Here is an 18,390-nt window from a genome sequence, read left to right on the forward strand (position 1 = left end):
ATGACTGACTCATACCTGCACTTCCTCCAGTCTTCCCTGTCTTAGTAAATGGATCACTGCTTACTGACCCTTATAAAAGGTTTGGGTTCCCAAGCTCAGGGTTCTTCTCCTGTAATGCAACCCCTGGCCTGTGCAGGTGTCATCTGGCCCTCTCCATTTCACCCTGTGGAATTGGGGCTCAGGAAACCAGCATCAAAAATGCTGATACCCTGGCTGATGCCATTGCTAGGAGTAATAATAAACCGTCCTTAATCTTGCACTCAGGAGTCTCATGTCTTCTACCAGCATGCTGGAAACTGTGGCAGCCTAAACTGATAGCTTGCAGCTAGGGTAAAATCTCAGAAATGTCACAATTCTGGACCTTTCTGTCTCCACAATGTCTTCTTTACTTCCAGCCACCATCACCTCTTTCTTGAACTCACACAACAACTTTCTAATTGGCTGTAGTACTTCCATTCTTGCTTCCCTACAATCTCTTCTCCAAACAGCAGCCAGAGTGATCTCTTAAAGCCAAAACAGAGGCAATGTCAGCCACCCCCTACCTGGCCTGTGGTTAAGTCCTCCACATCTCATCTTACCACCCCAGCTCAAGCCTTGGCTCTTTCAAACATCACTTTCTCAGAGAGGTCTTCCCTGATCATCCTAAGTAATAACCCATCCCATCCCATCTGCCTATTTTACTTTTCTCATAACACACTTATCACTACCTTAAATTAAGTTGTACATTTGTTTATTTGTATTTGTCTTGCCTCCTGCAGGGAAGTAGAGACCTTGTCTCTGGAACAATGTCTAGCATGTAAGTCTCAATAAATATTTACTGAATAAATGAATGAGAAATACTGACTGTTTAGGGAGGATAATATCAAGTGCTCCTACTGCCATTAAATTAAAAATATCCAAGAGATCTGGCACGCTGTTCAGTGCCACCACAAATCAGCCATTCTTGCTGGAGAGACCTCTCTCAGCCAGGTAAACTGAGTCTGGAGGTGGTTCCTGGGCTGAGCAGGAACCCCAGGCCAGGGATTACCAGCAGAACAGAGAAGTTATGTGAACATTCTACTCACTGACCGGACACTGTTGATGTCGGATTCGTGTGTTTCAAAGGCCTGCACGCACTGGCCAGAGCGCATGTCCCACACCATGGCTTTCTTGTCACATCCCTACAAATGCAAAGTTATCCAGAGTTATGGCCACTGCAAGGACTGTCTACAGATGGGCATGAGTTCCTGTTATGTAACAGAGCCATTTCCTTTCCATTGGTAAATGGCTGACAACATGCTTTTCTGAGATTAGCTTTCCTCAACTGATAAGCCCTTAGAAAGCCAGAACCAGGTCTTGAGAGTGTGGGGGGAGCAACGGAAGGCACCCACATTTCTCTTTCAGCATGTTTTCTTCTTTCGCACCTTCCCAAGTTGGTGTAAACCCTCCAGAGCCTCCTTCTTGCTTTCCTCCTGGGCATTTCTCTCTTTGTTCTGTTTTCCCCTTCCTCCTTCCTCTTTATCTCTGCCTCTCAGCCCAGGGGGAGGGCAGGCATACAGTGGGTGCACAGTGGGACTGCCCAGCTTCATCTCAGGTGTATGGGGCAGCCCTGAGCAAAGGTGGAGCTGGGCCGTCTATACCTCTGCAGCATGCTGCTGGAGTCATGACCTCGCCAGCAGTTAGTTGGGTATCTCTAGCAACTCACCATCCTGGGCTTCTGCCTCAATACCTGTAAACACCCTCTCTGGGTTGCCAACATGACCAGAGATTCATAAACATGAGGTTTTCACATTATACTATCATGGTTCTAGGAGCATTTGACAAATTCCTGCAGAGCAACCCTGCTATCAAGCTTGGGTAGTACAATGTAGACTGTCAATGGCCAAATAATAAGAAGTAATGGCTTAAAGTTGGTATTTAAGTTGCTGGTTTCAACTCAGAGAAAAGAGTGTGATCAAGTACCAGAACTGGCATCTCAGGAATACCCACTGTGGGGATTCAGCACTCTGATTATCTTTAATGAGAATGTGGGCAAAGCAATCAGGAGTGTCTTCCAATCTTTTGAGGACACTAAATTAGAGGGAGTTTACTGCCCTGAGACAATATAATCTACAGGGATACAACAATTTGAAAAGACAGTGTAGTTGAGGAGGGATAAATATAGTTATTTAAAGGCACAGAAATGAAACATACACAGTTGGGGCCAAATACCCAAAAAGAAAATGGGGTCCCTGCTGATTACAGGCCTCACAGCCCTTACCTGATGCCCCACGCTAACACATGGGCAGCTTGGAGCAAAGGGCCCTTATGTCTTCCAGCTACAAACACCATGCAGTGGTGTGTCCAGCACTGTCCTCTCTCACCAGTGTCCTGACTAAAGTGAGACAGGACCTGAGGCAGGTTCGCCTGCTCAGTTCTCTGTTCTTATTTGCCCCTGACATATGTATAACACATGGTCAACTCTTCCACCTACTGCTCATCTAGGAGAACATTCCAGATCCCTCTGTAGACTGACTGTCGGCAGCAGGAGACCCTCACAGTCCAGCACTGTCACTGCCCCCCAAGCAATGCCAGTGCTGTGGGAGTCGGGGGTGTGGAAGTGAGCTGAGGACAATTCCTGCAGCCCCTTCTAGAGAAGTGTCTGATCCAGTCCCCAAAATTGCCAGCATAAGCCTCCCATGGAGAAAAGGGCCCCTAGGGATTTTCCTTGGGTGTTTACCCCAGACACGAAGGTGTTGCCTGTTTCTGAGGGGGCCAGGTCCAAGCAGAGCACATCGGCCCCGTGCCCATGGAAGCTCTGCAGCAGCTGTCCGCTCTCCACGTCCCACAGGGCACATGTGCCATCGCCGCTCGCCGTCAGGATCTGTCCACAGAAAAGGACAGGAAGAGCGTTGTTATTATGACTTCTGTCAGGGGAAGTCAATCAGATGCTTAAAGCTGGATGGGGGGGTGGAGGGGGGACGGAGCCTCCTTGAACACACACGGACACATGCCTCGCTATATGTGGATTCAAGCATAGAAATATTTCTCCTATACTGAGGGGAAAAAAGGTCATTTTTGACAGTCTCAGTGTCCTTGAGATGTGTGTTTATGCACCCTCCAGAGCAGGAAATTCAGAAGGCCTCCGCGCTGTATCTGCAGGGCTGTGTGCCTGCTGGCATGCAGGAAGTGCTCCGTGAGTAGCTGTAGAACAGCACTTGGAGCGCCTCCCACAAACAGGCTGGATGCTCCAACTGCTTCTCAGACACCAACTGCTCTCCAGCCACCATGATGCAGGTTAATTTGCACTGAGGGGGGGGGGTGTTGAGAACCACAGTTCTCACAAAATCTGAGGTCATACCAATGCTAATCAGTGGACCCCACCCGGAGCAGCCAGGGTCAGGCAGCATTTTCTTAGACACATTCTCCTGTGGCTGCTTCTTTCCAGAGCAGGGTGCTGCCCAAGAAGGTCCTAGGGCCACTGATGAGGCCACACTCATGCACTCATGGATTCAACAAGCATTAGCTGTGTGCTTATGACGTCCAGGTGCTGTGTTAACAGGCATTGATCAGGGTTTGCACAAAGACTATATTTTGGTCTCTGCTCTCCTGGAGCTCAGTTCAACAGACTTGGCCATAAGAACTGACACAAAACTAATTCCCTACCCCTGTGTTAAACAATTCTGAGACCAGGAAGACTTTCCCCGGGCTATGTTCGACAATACTGACACCAAGTAAAAACAACCTAGCTGCTTGCTTCAGGAAATACCTGCGCCTGCAAGATAAGACTGTAAACCAACTCAACAACTTATTTATCAAGACTAACAGCTTGCTCAACAATACTCACTTCAAGACTCTTACTTTGTGGGGCTCACCAACCCAAAGCTATCAATGTTATAACCAGTCTCCTACCTGGAGAGACCCACCTTAAAATCACCCAGCTTGGACCCCAAAACTCTCCAAGTATCCTTCCCTGATTTCTTCATTTTGAGATGTTATGGAGATTTTGTCAACTTGGGGTTCTCCCTTGCTGCACTAGGTCTAAGAAGCTTGACATTGCTGGATAGCAAGTTTTTCCGAGGATCTCGGCAGACAAGACGATGAGGACTCACAATGGAGTGAGAAGTGCTGAGGTACAGGCAGGCCCATGGGAGGGGCAATCAACCCATTCTGGTAACATCTGAGCTGATCTTCAAGGATGAGTGAGAGCTGACCAGGTGAAGGGGAGGGGACGGAGGGCATGCAGGTGAAGGCCTATCTCCGCACCAAAGGAGAGGTATGCCTGGTATAGAGTGAGGACTTCAGCCTGTAGGCCAGACTGAGCTGTGGGAAGCAAGAGGGTAAGATCAAAGGCATATTTTAGGGAAATCTGTCTAAGACCAGTGCAGCACCCCTCAAGCAGCGTCTGATAAGTGTACTTACAAGTACACAGGCCGGCCTATACTGCGAGAGGAACCCTGCAGTACCTGGGGTGAGGGGTGTTAGGGTTTTAACTTTCATCACAGCCAGTGTGTGTGAGGCTTGGGCTCTAGCTGAGCATAGCCTCATGTGGCTGGGAGAAAGGCAGCGGAGATCCCAGGATCACAGCCTCTCAGACCCAGCTGCCCATACTGCAGGGCCCGGGGAAGCTTGTCCTGAGCAGCCAAGGGTTGGGGGATCCACAAGGGCTAAGCTCTGGATAGCACAGCCTCCCAAGCCCCACCTTCCTGCTGCTCCCAGGGCCTGAATGAGGTGACAAGACAACACAGGAAGTGGCTCTTGCAGTGAAAGTGCCCACATAGAGAGCCCTCTGTGGGTGGAAATTACTGATGGCCGAGGAAAGCAAATGGGCTTTAGGAACTGCCAGCATACAGTGCACCCAGTGACCGCACTGCACCCCCAAATTCCTTCTGCTGGTGGTGTTCTCGCCTCTTCTCCTTGCTTCCTGTTCTCTTCCCTTTTCTCTTATACCCTGGGCCTAGCACTTAAAAAGAAATTGTGGTTTATATACACAATGGAATACTACTTGGCAATGAGAAAGAATGAAATGTGGCCTTTTGTAGCAACGTGGACGGAACTGGAGAGTGTTATGCCAAGTGAAATAAGTCATACAGAGAAAGACAGATACCATATGTTTTCACTCTTATGTGGATCCTGAGAAACTTGACAGAAGACCATGGGGGAGGGGAAGGAAAAAAAAAAAAGGGAGGGAGGGAGCCAAATCATAAGATACTCTTAAAAACTGAGAATAAACTGAGGGTTGATGGGGGGGTGGGAGGGAGGGGAGGGTGGATGAGGGGAGGGTGGGCATTGAGGAGGGCACCTGTCGGGATGAGCACTGGGTGTTGTATGGAAACCAATTTGACAATAAATTTTGTTAAAAAAAAAAAAAAAGAATATCTTTTCTCTGCAATTAGGAGAGGAGAGGAATCTATTCCCACCCTAGCCTTGCACCCTCCAGCTGTACTATCTTGGAGCGTGTTTCCTGCCAGGCAGTGTGGGGAGGCCTAGAATCTCCTTGCAGCCAGAAGTCACTTCGGAGCTCTTCCCGGGAGCAAGAGCTGGGTGGGTTCCGAGAGTTCAAGTTTCTTGGGTGTGGCCTCCAAGGCCCTCATCAGAGCTCCCACAGGGGCAGCTTTCAAATTTGGGGAATCTCCAAGGCTGCCAAGCCCCTGCAGCTGTCCACGGGACTCAATCCTCCTTGGCTTCCTTTACGAGGCCCGGGTACACCCGACAAGATGACATAGGCTCATAAAAGTAACTTATGAGCACACAAGACTTGTGGTCTTAAGACTGGGTCTAAGACCCAGGGTCTTAATTTGGGTACTTACATGTACAATATGCTATAATTCCCTTTCATCCCTCCTGGCCCACATCCATTCCTGTCCTATAGGAAAGGGCCAATAACCTTCATCTTCTTTGGGACATCCAAACAATCTGCTTTAAACAATTACCTCACTCTAGCTCTTTAATTTGGGAATTTTCGATACCATATTCTTCAATCAAAGAAATTAATAGTTTTTTAAAAGTTAGGAGTAAATCCTTAATAGTAAAAAAAATATTTAAAAATACTTTTATTATGTTTGTGATCTTCATTATAAGTAAAAATAGAATTTAAAAGCCCAATGGTCATCACGACAAATGCACTAAACAGAACCTCTAACTTGCTGTCAGTCATTTATTCTGGAATGTAGAGATTTTGTAGGTTTAACACCATAGTCTTATACCAGCTCCTTGAGTTTTTTTTTCCATCCTTGATCCCCAAAATATAAGGAAGCTTAAGGTTCATTAAGGTACGCAAACCAGGCCATGCATCTGAGTCACCCAGGAAGCTTTGTGTAAATATTAATAATAATAAATAATAAAGTGATAAAACCTAAAATGTATTGATATTTACCAGGGGCCATACTAAGTATTTTATACAAATCACCTCATTTAATCCTCAGAAACCCTTATGAGGGAGGAATTCACTACCATTCTCACTTGCAGGTAAGAAAAACAAAACAGAATAAAACCTTGTTTAGGACTGGCCGGTTAGAATACAGTGAAACCAGGATTTGATCTCAGCTGTCTGACTCTGAGCCAAGACCTTATGTTGCTCTGTCTTCCAGATTGCATCCCCACAGGAATAGCCAGCAGGACCTTCTCTACCTGCTGCTAGCTGCTTGTTAGGAGGAAAGCACTTTCTACCTTACAGATGCCCCATTTAATCCCCACTTCCAGCACCCGTGGCCACACAAAGCGAGGGTGATGGGACACAACCCGAGGGACTTCAGATGCCCGAAGACTCATTGTTCTTGCCTCCCTCTGAGCTCTCCTTCATCCAGACTCAACATCCTGTGTGGCTTTAAGTGGCTTGCTCCTCAGGCCCAAAGACATCTGGTTCTGGCCACTGCAGCCAGCCCAGGCCACAGCACCCCCTACCGTACAACTCCTTGAGAATCCTGGTGGTAAGCAACAGGTGCGAACACTGGTCAGCAATGAAAGTCACCTAGTCACCTGGTCTCCCTGCTACAAGCCTCGCATCCCCTGCTGACCTCAGTCAGCTGAAGCCATGGTGGGCCGTGGAAGGCTTTAATCTGACTCGGAGGCTCTCCTCATTAAAAGAAACCCAAATCAGGGCTCCTGGATGGCTCCATTGGTTAAGTGTCTGACCCTTGATTTTGGCTCAGGCCATTACCTCATAGTTCATGAGATCGAGCCCTCACCCCGTGTGGGGCTCTGTGCTGACAGAGCAGAGCCTGCTTGGGATTCTCTTTCTCCCCCTCCGTCCCCACTCATGCTCTCTAAAAATAAATAAACACTAAAAAAAAAAAGAAAGAAAGAAACCCAAATCTGATGCAGCCCTTGCAATGGCTCTCTGCCCTTCTCTGGGTCAGCCCATTCAGGGGGCCCTGTGATCTGGCCCCGCCCACCTGTCAGCTGCCTGCCTCCCACTGGGCTGCCCTCACACTTCACTGGCAACACCCTCCCCCTCCAAGTCTGGCTCAGGCAGCCCTTTGCAGCAAGTTTGTGACCACCCCTCCCGCTCTGAGCTCTCAGCTTCCCCCGCTGTTCAATCACAGATGGTTTCCATGAAGGGCCTGAGAACATAGGACGGTGTCTGCAAGTCCACCCCCAGACCCGGTGGTATCTGGCAATGTGGGTGGTGGGCACCTACTAAGGTTTGCTAAATAGATATGAATGAATAAACTAAGGATCCTTTTATGACTTGTTAAGAAACCTTAGTCAAAGTATTGAAGTTGTATTGTTTTCACCTTGTGGTTTATTCAAAGTAGGAAACAGATTTACTACTGAAAGCTTTTTCTTTTGGCATCTGTTAAAACAGGAGTGTGAAGTAGGTACAGTGAGGTGTGTAAAGCTCACAGCTCTGAGGCTCAGCTGCTCACTGAAGTTCTACTCATGTACAGCAGCTCATGCAAGCACCACTCAGACTGAAAAGATAGGAATTTCTACCCATTCAGAAGGTTCTCTGTTCCACTCCCATGACCACCAAGTCAATTAGAGGAGGATGTTTAATGTGATATGCAGTTTATCTCAACTCTATCATTAATTAGTATCCCCGACTTTCCTCATTGCTGATTAAAAATAAAAATGATAACCAATGAGAAATAATAGGAGCTTCCTCTTAGAGCCAACTGTTGGAGTACACCCCTCCAGTTAAGAAAGACATCAGACTAGCAATACTTACACTGCACAAAATAGACTTTAAAACAAAGAGGGGCACCTGGGTGGCTCAGTTGATTAAGTGTCCAACTGCTGATCTCAGCTCAGGTCATGATCTCACGGTTTGTGAGTTCGAGCCCCGCATCGGGTTCTGCGTTCTCCCCTCTCTCTCTGCCTGTATCCCTCGCACTCTCTTTCTCTCAAAATAAATAAATAAACTTAAAAACTTTTTAAAAATAAAACAAAGACTAACGAGACAAAGAAGGACATAATGACAAAGGAAAAAAAAACAACAAGAAGATACAACAATTGTAAATATCTATGCACCTACATAGGAGCACCTCAATAAATAAAGCAACTATTAACAGACATAAAGGAAGAAATTGACAGTATAATAATAATATGGGACTTTTAACACCCCACTTATATCAATGGATAGATCATCCAGGCAGAAAATGAACCGACAATGGCTTTGAATGACACATCGGACGAGACCTAACATATATATTCAGAATATTCCATTCAAAAACAGTGGAATGTACATTGTTTTCAAGTGCACAAAGAACATTCTCCAGAATAAATCACATGTTGGCCACTAAACAGTTTCAGTAAATTCAGAAAGACTGAAATAACATCATTCATCTTTTCCAAGCACAATGGTATGAAGCTAGAAATCAATCATAAGAAAAAATCTGGAAAGAACACATGGAGGCTAAAAAACAGGCTACTATATTTAATGGATGGGTCAACTAAGGAATCAAAGAGGAAATTAAAAAATACATGGAAACAAATGAAAATAGAACACAATAGGCCAAAATTGTTGGGATACAGCAAAAACTATTCTAAGAGGGAAAATTATAGCAATACAGGCATACTTCAAGAATGAAGAAATAGCTCAAATAAACAACTTAATCTTATACCTAAAGGAACGAGAAAAAGAACAAAGTCCAAAGCCAGTAGAAGGAAGGAAATAATAAAAATTAGAGGAGAAGTAAATGACATAGAGACTAAAAAAACAATAGAACACATTGATGAAACCAGGAGCTGGTTCTCTGAAAAGATCAACAAAATTGGTAAACCTTTAGCCTCACTCACAAAAAAAAAAAAAAAAAAAAAAAGAAAGACAAAATTCAAGTAAAATCAGAAATGAAGGAGAATAAAAACTGACACCAGAAAAACACAAAGGATTTTAATAGGATGTTATGAAAAATTATATGCTAATGAATTGGATAATCTAGAAGAAATGGATAAATTCCTAGAAACATGTAACTTTCCAAAACAGAGTCAGGAAGAAGTAGAAAATTTGAACAAGGGTGCCTGGGTGGTTCAGTCGGTTAAGCATCTGACTTCAGCTCGGGTCATGATGTCATAGTTCATGGGTTGGGTTCTGTGCTGACAGTTCAGAACCTGGAGACTGCTTCCGATTCTGTGTCTCCCTCTCTCTCTGCCCCTCCCCCACTTGCACTCTGTCTCTCTCTGTCTCTCAAAAATAAACATAAAAAAAACTTTTAGTAAAGAAATTAAGAAAAAAGAAAATTTGAACAGACTGGTTACTAGTAATGAAATTGAGTTAGTAATAATAATAATAATAAACAAAAAATCCCAAAAAACAAAAATCCAGGGCCAGATGGATTCACAGGTGAATTCTACCAACTATTTAAAGAAGAGTTAATACCTATTCTTCTCCAACTGTTCCAAAAAATAGAAGAGGAAGGAAAGCTCCAAATTCATTCTACAAAACTAGCATTATCCTGATACCAAAACTAGATAAAGGCACCACAAAAAAAGAACACCACAGGCCAATATCTCTGATAAACACAGATGCAAAAATCCTCAACAAAATATTAGCAAACTGAAACTGAATCCAACAATATATTTTAAAAAATCATGATCAAGTAGGATTTATTCCAGAGATCAGGGTGGTTCAATATTCACAAGCCAATCAATATGATACCTGACATTAACAAGAGAGAGGAGGAAAAGCTTATGATTATCTCAGTAGATGAATAAAAAGCATTTGACAGTCTTTAACATCTATTCATGATAAAAACTCTCAACAAAGTAGGCTTAGAGGGAACATACCACAACATAATTAAGGCCATAAATGAAAAACACACAGCTAACATCATATTCAAAGGTGTAAAACTGACAGTTTTTCCTCTAAGATCAGGAACAAGACAGGATGTCCACTCTCAACCTTTTTACTTAACATAGTACTGGAAGTCCTAGCTACAGCAATCAGACAAGAAAAAGAAAGAAAAGGCATCCAAATTGGTAAGAAAGAAGTTAAACTGTCACTATTTACAGATGACATTAGAGTATATATAGAAAACCCTAAAGACTCTAGCAAAAAAACTACTAGAACTGATAAATGAATTCAGTACAGTTGCAGGATACAAACTTAATATACAGAAATCTGTTGCATTTCTATACACTAATAGTGAAGCAGCAGAAAGAGAAATTAAGAAAACAATTCCATTCTTAGTCAGTTAAGAATCCAACTCTGCATTCGGCTCAGGTCACGATCTCACAGTTGATGAGTTTGAGCCCTGCATCGGGCTCGGCACTGTCAGTGCAGAGAAAGAAATTACTGCCTATGTTTTCTTCTAGGAATTTTATGTTTTCAGTTCTCATGTTTAACTCTTTAATCCATTTTGAGTTTATTTTTGTGTATGGTATAAGAAAGTGGTCCACTTTCATTCTTTAACATGTTGCTGCCCAGTTTTCCTAGCACCATTTTTTTTTCAATATATGAAATTTATTGTCAAATTGGTTTTCATACAACACCCAGTGCTCATCCCAAAAGGTGCCCTCCTCAATACCTATCACCCACCCTCCCCTCCCTCCCACCCCCATCAACCCTCAGTTTGTTCTCAGTTTTTTTTTTATTTATTTTTTATTTTATTTTTTTAATTTTTTTTTCAACGTTTTTTATTTATTTTTGGGACAGAGAGAGACAGAGCATGAACGGGGGAGGGGCAGAGAGAGAGGGAGACACAGAATCGGAAACAAGCTCCAGGCTCCGAGCCATCAGCCCAGAGCCTGACGCGGGGCTCGAACTCACGGACCGCGAGATCGTGACCTGGCCGAAGTCGGACGCTTAACCGACTGCGCCACCCAGGCGCCCCTGTTCTCAGTTTTTAACAGTCTCTTATGCTTTGGCTCTCTCCCACTCTAACCTCTTTTTTTTTTTTCCCTTCCCCTCCCCCATGGGTTTCTGTTAAGTTTCTCAGGATCCACATAAGAGTGAAACCATATGGTATCTGTCTTTCTCTGTATGGCTTATTTCACTTAGCATCACACTCTCCAGTTCCATCCACATTGCTACAAAGGGCCATATTTCATTCTTTCTCATTGCCACATAGTACTCCATTGTGTACATAAACCACAATTTCTTTATCCATTCATCAGTTGATGGACATTTAAGCTCTTTCCATAATTTGGCTATTGTTGAGAGTGCTGCTATAAACATTGGGGTACAAGTGCCCCTATGCATCAGTACTCCTGTATCCCTTGGATAAATTCCTAGCAGTGCTATTGCTGGGTCATAGGGTAGGTCTATTTTTAATTTTTTGAGGAACCTCCACACTGTTTTCCAGAGCGGCTGCACCAGTTTGCATTCCCACCAACAGTGCAAGAGGGTTCCCGTTTCTCCACATCCTCTCCAGCATCTATAGTCTCCTGATTTTCATTTCACTCTGACTGGCGTGAGGTGATATCTGACTGTGGTTTTGATGTGTATTTCCCTCATGAGGAGCGACGTTGAGCATCTTTTCATGTGCCTGTTGGCCATCCGGATGTCTTCTTTAGAGAAGTATCTATTCATGTTTTCTGCCCATTTCTTCACTGGGTTATTTGTTTTTCAGGTGTGGAGTTTGGTGAACTCTTTACAGATTTTGGATAGTAGCCCTTTGTCTGATATGTCATTTGCAAATATCTTTTCCCATTCCGTTGGTTGCCTTTTAGTTTTGTTGGTTGTTTCCTTTGCTGTGCAGAAGTTTTTTACCTTCATAAGGTCCCAGTAGTTCATTTTTGCTTTTAATTCCCTGACCTTTGGGGATGTGTCAAGTAAGAAATTGCTACGACTGAGGTCAGAGAGGTCTTTTCCTGCTTTCTCCTCTAGGGTTTTGATGGTTTCCTGTCTCACATTCAGGTCCTTTATCCATTTTGAGTTTATTTTTGTGAATGGCATGAAAAAGTGGTCTAGTTTCAATCTGCATGTTGCTGTCCAGTTCTCCCAGCACCATTTGTTAAAGAGACTGTCTTTTTTCCATTGGATGTTCTTTCCTGCTTTGTCAAAGATTAGTTGGCCATACGTTTGTGGGTCTAGTTCTGGGGTTTCTATTCTATTCCATTGGTCGATGTGTCTGTTTTTGTGCCAATACCATGCTGTCTTGATGATTACAGCTTTGTAGTAGAGGCTAACGTCTGGGATTGTGATGCCTCCTGCTTAGGTCTTCTTCTTCAAAATTACTTTGGCTATTCGGGGCCTTTTGTGGTTCCAAATGAATTTTAGGATTGCTTGTTCTAGTTTCGAGAAGAATGCTGGTGCAATTTTGATTGGGATTGCATTGAATGTGTAGATAGCTTTGGGTAGTATTGACATTTTGCCAATATTTATTCTTCCAATCCATGAGCACGGAATGTTTTTCCATTTCTTTATATCTTCTTCAATTTCCTTCATAACCTTTCTATAGTTTTCAGCATACAGATCTTTTACATCTTTGGTTAGATTTATCCCTAGGTATTTTATGCTTCTTGGTGCAATTGTGAATGGGATCAGTTTCTTTATTTGTCTTTCTGTTGCTTCATTATTAGTGTATAAGAATGCAACTGATTTCTGTACATTTTGTATCCTGCAACTTTGTTAAATTCATGTATCAGTTCTAGCAGACTTTTTGTGGAGTCTATCGGATTTTCCATGTATAATATCATGTCATCTGCAAAAAGTGAAAGCTTAACTTCATCTTTGCCAATTTTGATGCCTTTGATTTCCTTTTGTTGTCTGATTGCTGATGCTAGAACTTCCAACACTATGTTAGACAACAGCGGTGAGAGTGGACATCCCTGTCGTGTTCCTGATCTCAGGGAAGAAACTCTCAGTTTTTCCCATTGAGGATGATATTAGCTGTGGGCTTTTCATAAATGGCTTTTATGATGTTTAAGTATGATCCTTCTATCCCGACTTTCTCGAGGGTTTTTATTAAGAAAGGGTGCTGAATTTTGTCAAATGCCTTTTCTGCATCGATTGACAGGATCATTTTCTTTCTTTAATGTGATGTATAATGTTGATTGATGTGCGAAGTTGAACCAGCCCTGCAGCCCAGGAATGAATCCCACTTGATCATGGTGAATAATTCTTTTTATACGCTGTTGAATTCGATTTGCTAGTATCTTATTGAGAATTTTTGCATCCATATTCATCAGGGATATTGGCCTGTAGTTCTCTTTTTTTTACTGGGTCTCTGTCTGGTTTAGGAATCAAAGTAATACTGGCTTCATAGAATGAGTCTGGAAGTTTTCCTTCCCTTTCTATTTTTTGAAATAGCTTGAGAAGGATAGGTATTATCTCTGCTTTCAATGTCTGGTAGAACTCCCCTGGGAAGCCATCTGGTCCTGGACTCTTATTTGTTGGGAGGTTTTTGATAACTGATTCAATTTCTTCGCTGCTTATGGGTCTGTTCAAGCTTTCTATTCCCTCCTGATTGAGTTTTGGAAGTGTGTGGGTGTTTAGGAATTTGTCCATTTCTTCCAGGTTGTCCAGATTGTTGACATATAATTTTTCATAGTATTCCCTGATAACTTCTTGTATCTCTGAGGGATTGGTTGTAATAATTCCATTTTCATTCATGATTTTATCTATTTGGGTCATCTCCCTTTTCTTTTTGAGAAGCCTGGCTAGAGGTTTATCAATTTTGTTTATTTTTTCAAAAAACCCACTCTTGGTTTCGTTGATCTGCTCTACAGTTTTTTTTAGATTCTATATTGTTTATTTCTGCTCTGATCTTTATTATTTCTCTTCTTCTGCTGGGTTTAGGCTGCCTTTGCTGTTCTGCTTCTATTTCCTTTAGGTGTGCTATTAGATTTTGTATTTGGGGTTTTTCTTGTTTCTTGAGATAGGCCCGGATTGCAATGTTTTTTCCTCTCAGGACTGCCTTCTCTGCATCCCAAAGCATTTGAATTGTTGTATTTTCATTTTTGTTTGTTTCCATATATTTTTAAATTTCTTCTCTAATTGCCTGGTTGACGCACTCATTCTTTAGTAGGGTGTTCTTTAACCTCCATGCTTTTGGAGGTTTTCCAGACTTTTTCTTGTGGTTGTTTACAAGCTTCACAGCATTGTGGTCTGAAAGTGTGCATGGTATGATCTCAATTCTTGTATACTTATGAAGGGCTGTTTTGTGACCCAGTATGTGATCTATCTTGGAGAATGTTCCATGTGCACTCGAGAAGAAAGTATATTCTGTTGCTTTGGGATGCAGAGTTCTAAATCTATCTGTCAAGTCCATCTGATCCAATGTATCATTCAGGGCTCTTGTTTCTTTATTTACCGTGTGTCTAGATGATCTATCCATTTCTGTAAGTGGAGTGTTAAAGTCCCCTGCAATGACCACATTCTTATCAATAAGGTTGCTTATGTTTGTGAGTAATTGTTTTATATATATGGGGGCTCCTGTATTCGGCGCATAGACATTTATAATTGTTAGCTCTTCCTGATGGATAGACCCTGTGATTATTATATAATGCCCTTCTTCATCTCTTGTTACAGCCTTTAATTTAAAGTCTAGTTTGTCTGATATAAATATGGCTATTCCAGCTTTCTTTTGACTTCCAGTGGCATGATAAATAGTTCTCCATCCCCTCACTCTCAATCTGAAGGTGTCCTCAGGTCTAAAATGAGTCTCTTGTAGACAGCAAATAGATGGGTCTTGTTTTTTTATCCATTCTGATACCCTATGTCTTTTGGTTGGCGCATTTAGTCCATTTACATTCAGTGTTATTATAGAAAGACATGGGTTTAGAGTCATTGTGATGTCTGTAGGTTTCATGCTTGTAGTGATGTATCTGGTACTTTGTGTCACAGGATCCCCCTTAGGATCTCTTGTAGGGCTGGTTTAGTGGTGACGAATTCCTTCAGTTTTTGTTTGTTTGGGAAGATCTTTATCTCTCCTTCTATTCTAAATGACAGACTTGCGGGATAAAGGATTCTCAGCTGCATATTTTTTCTGTTCATCACATTGAAGATCTCCTGCCATTCCTTTCTGGCCTGCCAAGTTTCAATAGAGAGATCGGTCACGAGTCTTATAGGTCTCCCTTTATATGTTAGAGCACGTTTATCTCTAGCTGCTTTCAGAATATTCTCTTTATCCTTGTATTTTGCCAGTTTCACTATGATATGTCGTGCAGAAGATTGATTCAAGTACGTCTGAAGGGAGTTCTCTGTGCCTCTTGGATTTCAATGCCTTTTTCCTTCCCTAGATCAGGGAAGTTCTCAGCTATTATTTCTTCAAGTACACCTTCAGCACCTTTCTCTCTCTCTTCCTCCTCTGGAATACCAATTATGCGTAGATTATTTCTCTTTAGTGCATCACTTAGTTCTCTAATTTTCCCTTTATACCTCTGGATTTTTTTTATCTTTTTCTCAGCTTCCTCTTTTTCCATAATTTTATCTTCTAGTTCACCTATTCTCTCCTCTGCCTCTTCAATCCGAGCCGTGGTTGCTTCCAATTTATTTTGCAGCTCGTTTATAGCATTTTTTAGCTCCTCCTGACTGTTCCTTAGTCCCTTGATCTCTGTAGCAATAGATTCTCTGCTGTCCTCTATACTGTTTTCAAGCCCAGCGATTAATTTTATGACTATTATTCTAAATTCACTTTCTGTTATATTGTTTAAATCCTTTTTGATCAGTTCGTTAGTTGTTGTTATTTCCTGGAGGTTTTTTTGAGGGGAATTCTTCCGTTTTGTCATTTTGGATAGTCCCTGGAGTGGTGCGGACCTGCAGGGCACTTCCCCTGTGCTGTCTTGATTAACTTGCGTTGGTGGGCGGGGCCGCAGTCAGACCTGATGTCTGCCCCCAGCCCACTACTGGGGCCACAGTCATACTGGTGTGTGCCTTCTCTTCCCCTTTCCTAGGGGCGGGATTCACTGTGAGGTGGCGTGGCCCATCTGGGCTACTTGCACACTGACAGGCTTGTGGTGCTGGGGATCTGGCCTATTAGCTGGGGTGGATCGGCAAGGTGCACAGCAGCGGGAGGGGCAGGCTCAGCTTGCTTTTCCTTCGGAGATCCGCTTCAGGAGGGGCCCTGCGGCACCAGGAGGGAGTCAGACCCGCTGGAGGGATGGATCCGCAGAAGCACAGCTTTGGGTGTTTGCGCGGTGCAAGCAAGTTCCCTGGCAGGAACTGGTTCCCTTTGGGATTTTGGCTGGGGGATGGGTGAGGGAGGTGGCGCTGGCGAGCGCCTTTGTTCCCGGCCAAGCTGAGCTCTGTCATCCAGGGCTCAACAACTCTCCCTCCCCTTGTCCTCCAGCCTCCCGCTCTCTGAGCAGAGCTGTTAGCTTATAACCTTCCAGATGTCAAGTCCTGCTTGCTGTCGGAACACACTCCATCCAGCCCCTCCGCTTTTGCCAGCCAGACTTGAGGGCTCTGCTTGGCCGGCGGACCGCTCCTCCGCCCCGGCTCCCTCCCACCAGTCTGTGGAGCACGGCACCACCTCGCTGCCCTTCCTACCCTCTTCCGTGGGCCTCTCATCTGCGCTTGGCTCCGTTCTGCTAGTCTTCTGGCGGTTTTCTGGGTTATTTAGGCAGGTGTAGGTGGAATCTAAGTGGTCAGCGGGACGCGGTGAGCCCAGCGTCCTCCTACGCTGCCATCTTCCCAACCGCCAAATCTCCCTAGCACCATTTGTTGAAGAGACTGTCTTTTCCCCCATTGTATATTCTTACCTGCTTTGCTGTAGATGAATTGACCATAAAAGTGTGGATGGATTTTTGGACTCTATTCTGTTCCATCGACCTATGCATCTATTTTTGTGCCAGTACCATACTGTTTTGATTACTACAGCTTTGTAGTATATCTTGAAATCTAGGATTTTGATACCTCCAGTTTTGTTCTTCTTTCTCAAGATTTCTTTGGCTATTTGGTGTCTTTTGTGGTTCCATATAAGTTTTAGGATTGTTCTAGTTCTCTCAAAAATGTTCTTGGTATTTTAATAGATTGTATTAAATCTGTAGATTGCTTTTGGTAGAATGGATATTTTAACAATATCGGGTCTAGAGAATGGAATATGTTTCCATTTATTTGTGTCATCTTCAGTTTTTTCATCAATGTTTTATAGTTTTCAGAGTACAGAGCTTTCACCTCCTTGGTGAAGTTATTCCTAGGTATTTTATTCTTTTCGATGTAATTGTAAATGAAATGGTTTTCTTTATTTTTAAGTTTATTTATATATTTTGAGAGAGTGTGCATGAGTGAGGGAGGGGGCAGAGAGGGAGAGAAAGACAGAATCCCAAACAGTCTCCACACTCGGTGCCGAGACCTATGCGGGGCTCAATCCCACCACCCTGGGATCACAACCTGAGCCAAAATCAAGAGTTGGATGCTTAACTGACTGAGCCACCCAGGCGTCCTTCAAAAAACAGACTCTTAATGCAGAGAACAAACTGGCGGTTGCCAGAGGGGAGGGAGGTAGTGAGGGATGGGGTGAAATAAAGGGGATTAAGAGCACATTTATCATAATGAGCAATGGGAAATGCATAGAACTGATGAATTGCTATATTGTACATCTGAAATATAACACTGTATGTTAATTATACTTGAACAAGATGATAATAATAATAACAGTAACAATAACAGTAATAATGATAGAGGACACTGGAAAGCTTCCTCTCCTTGCCACTCCTTCTTAGTCCTCTGCCACTTCCCCTGCTCTCCAGCAGGCTGCCCCACCACATGGCCGTTTACTTACTTGCATGTCTGAGTTGGTGAAGCTGCAGGCAGACAGGTAGTTGGTATGCATAGCGACTGACTTCTTTTTGGCAGCCATGTTTTCATTTTTGTCAAATGTCAGTGGATACACAGAACACTTATTATCCAAACCACTAGCATGGAAAGAAAGAAGTGTCAAATGCTAATATAAGGCAATAGAATACATGTATACATTCTCATGCACACGCACTTTTTCAAAATGTTTCCCTTTGGCAGCATCATATATTGTAAACTTTCCCCCAACTTTTATTTGGAAGATTTTCAAATGTACAGTAAAATTGAAAGAAAAATAGGACAATGAACAC

The 18,390-nt window shown here is 43.2% G+C and overlaps 1 protein-coding gene across 1 annotated transcript in view; it reads right to left on the bottom strand.

Moving 5' to 3' along the window:
• GNB5 (G protein subunit beta 5) overlaps positions 1–18,390 on the bottom strand; it is a 52,172-nt gene that overhangs the window by 8,622 nt on the left and 25,160 nt on the right. Inside the window, exons 5-7 of the mRNA XM_049613635.1 lie at positions 18,066–18,198; positions 2,699–2,842; positions 1,069–1,160 (exon numbers count right to left, since the gene is read on the bottom strand). Coding sequence (XP_049469592.1) covers positions 1,069–1,160; positions 2,699–2,842; positions 18,066–18,198 — 369 coding nt within the window. The remainder of the gene's footprint in view (positions 1–1,068; positions 1,161–2,698; positions 2,843–18,065; positions 18,199–18,390) is intronic.

The sequence above is a fragment of the Panthera uncia genome (assembly GCF_023721935.1).
Source record: "Panthera uncia isolate 11264 chromosome B3 unlocalized genomic scaffold, Puncia_PCG_1.0 HiC_scaffold_1, whole genome shotgun sequence".
NCBI lineage: Eukaryota > Metazoa > Chordata > Mammalia > Carnivora > Felidae > Panthera > Panthera uncia.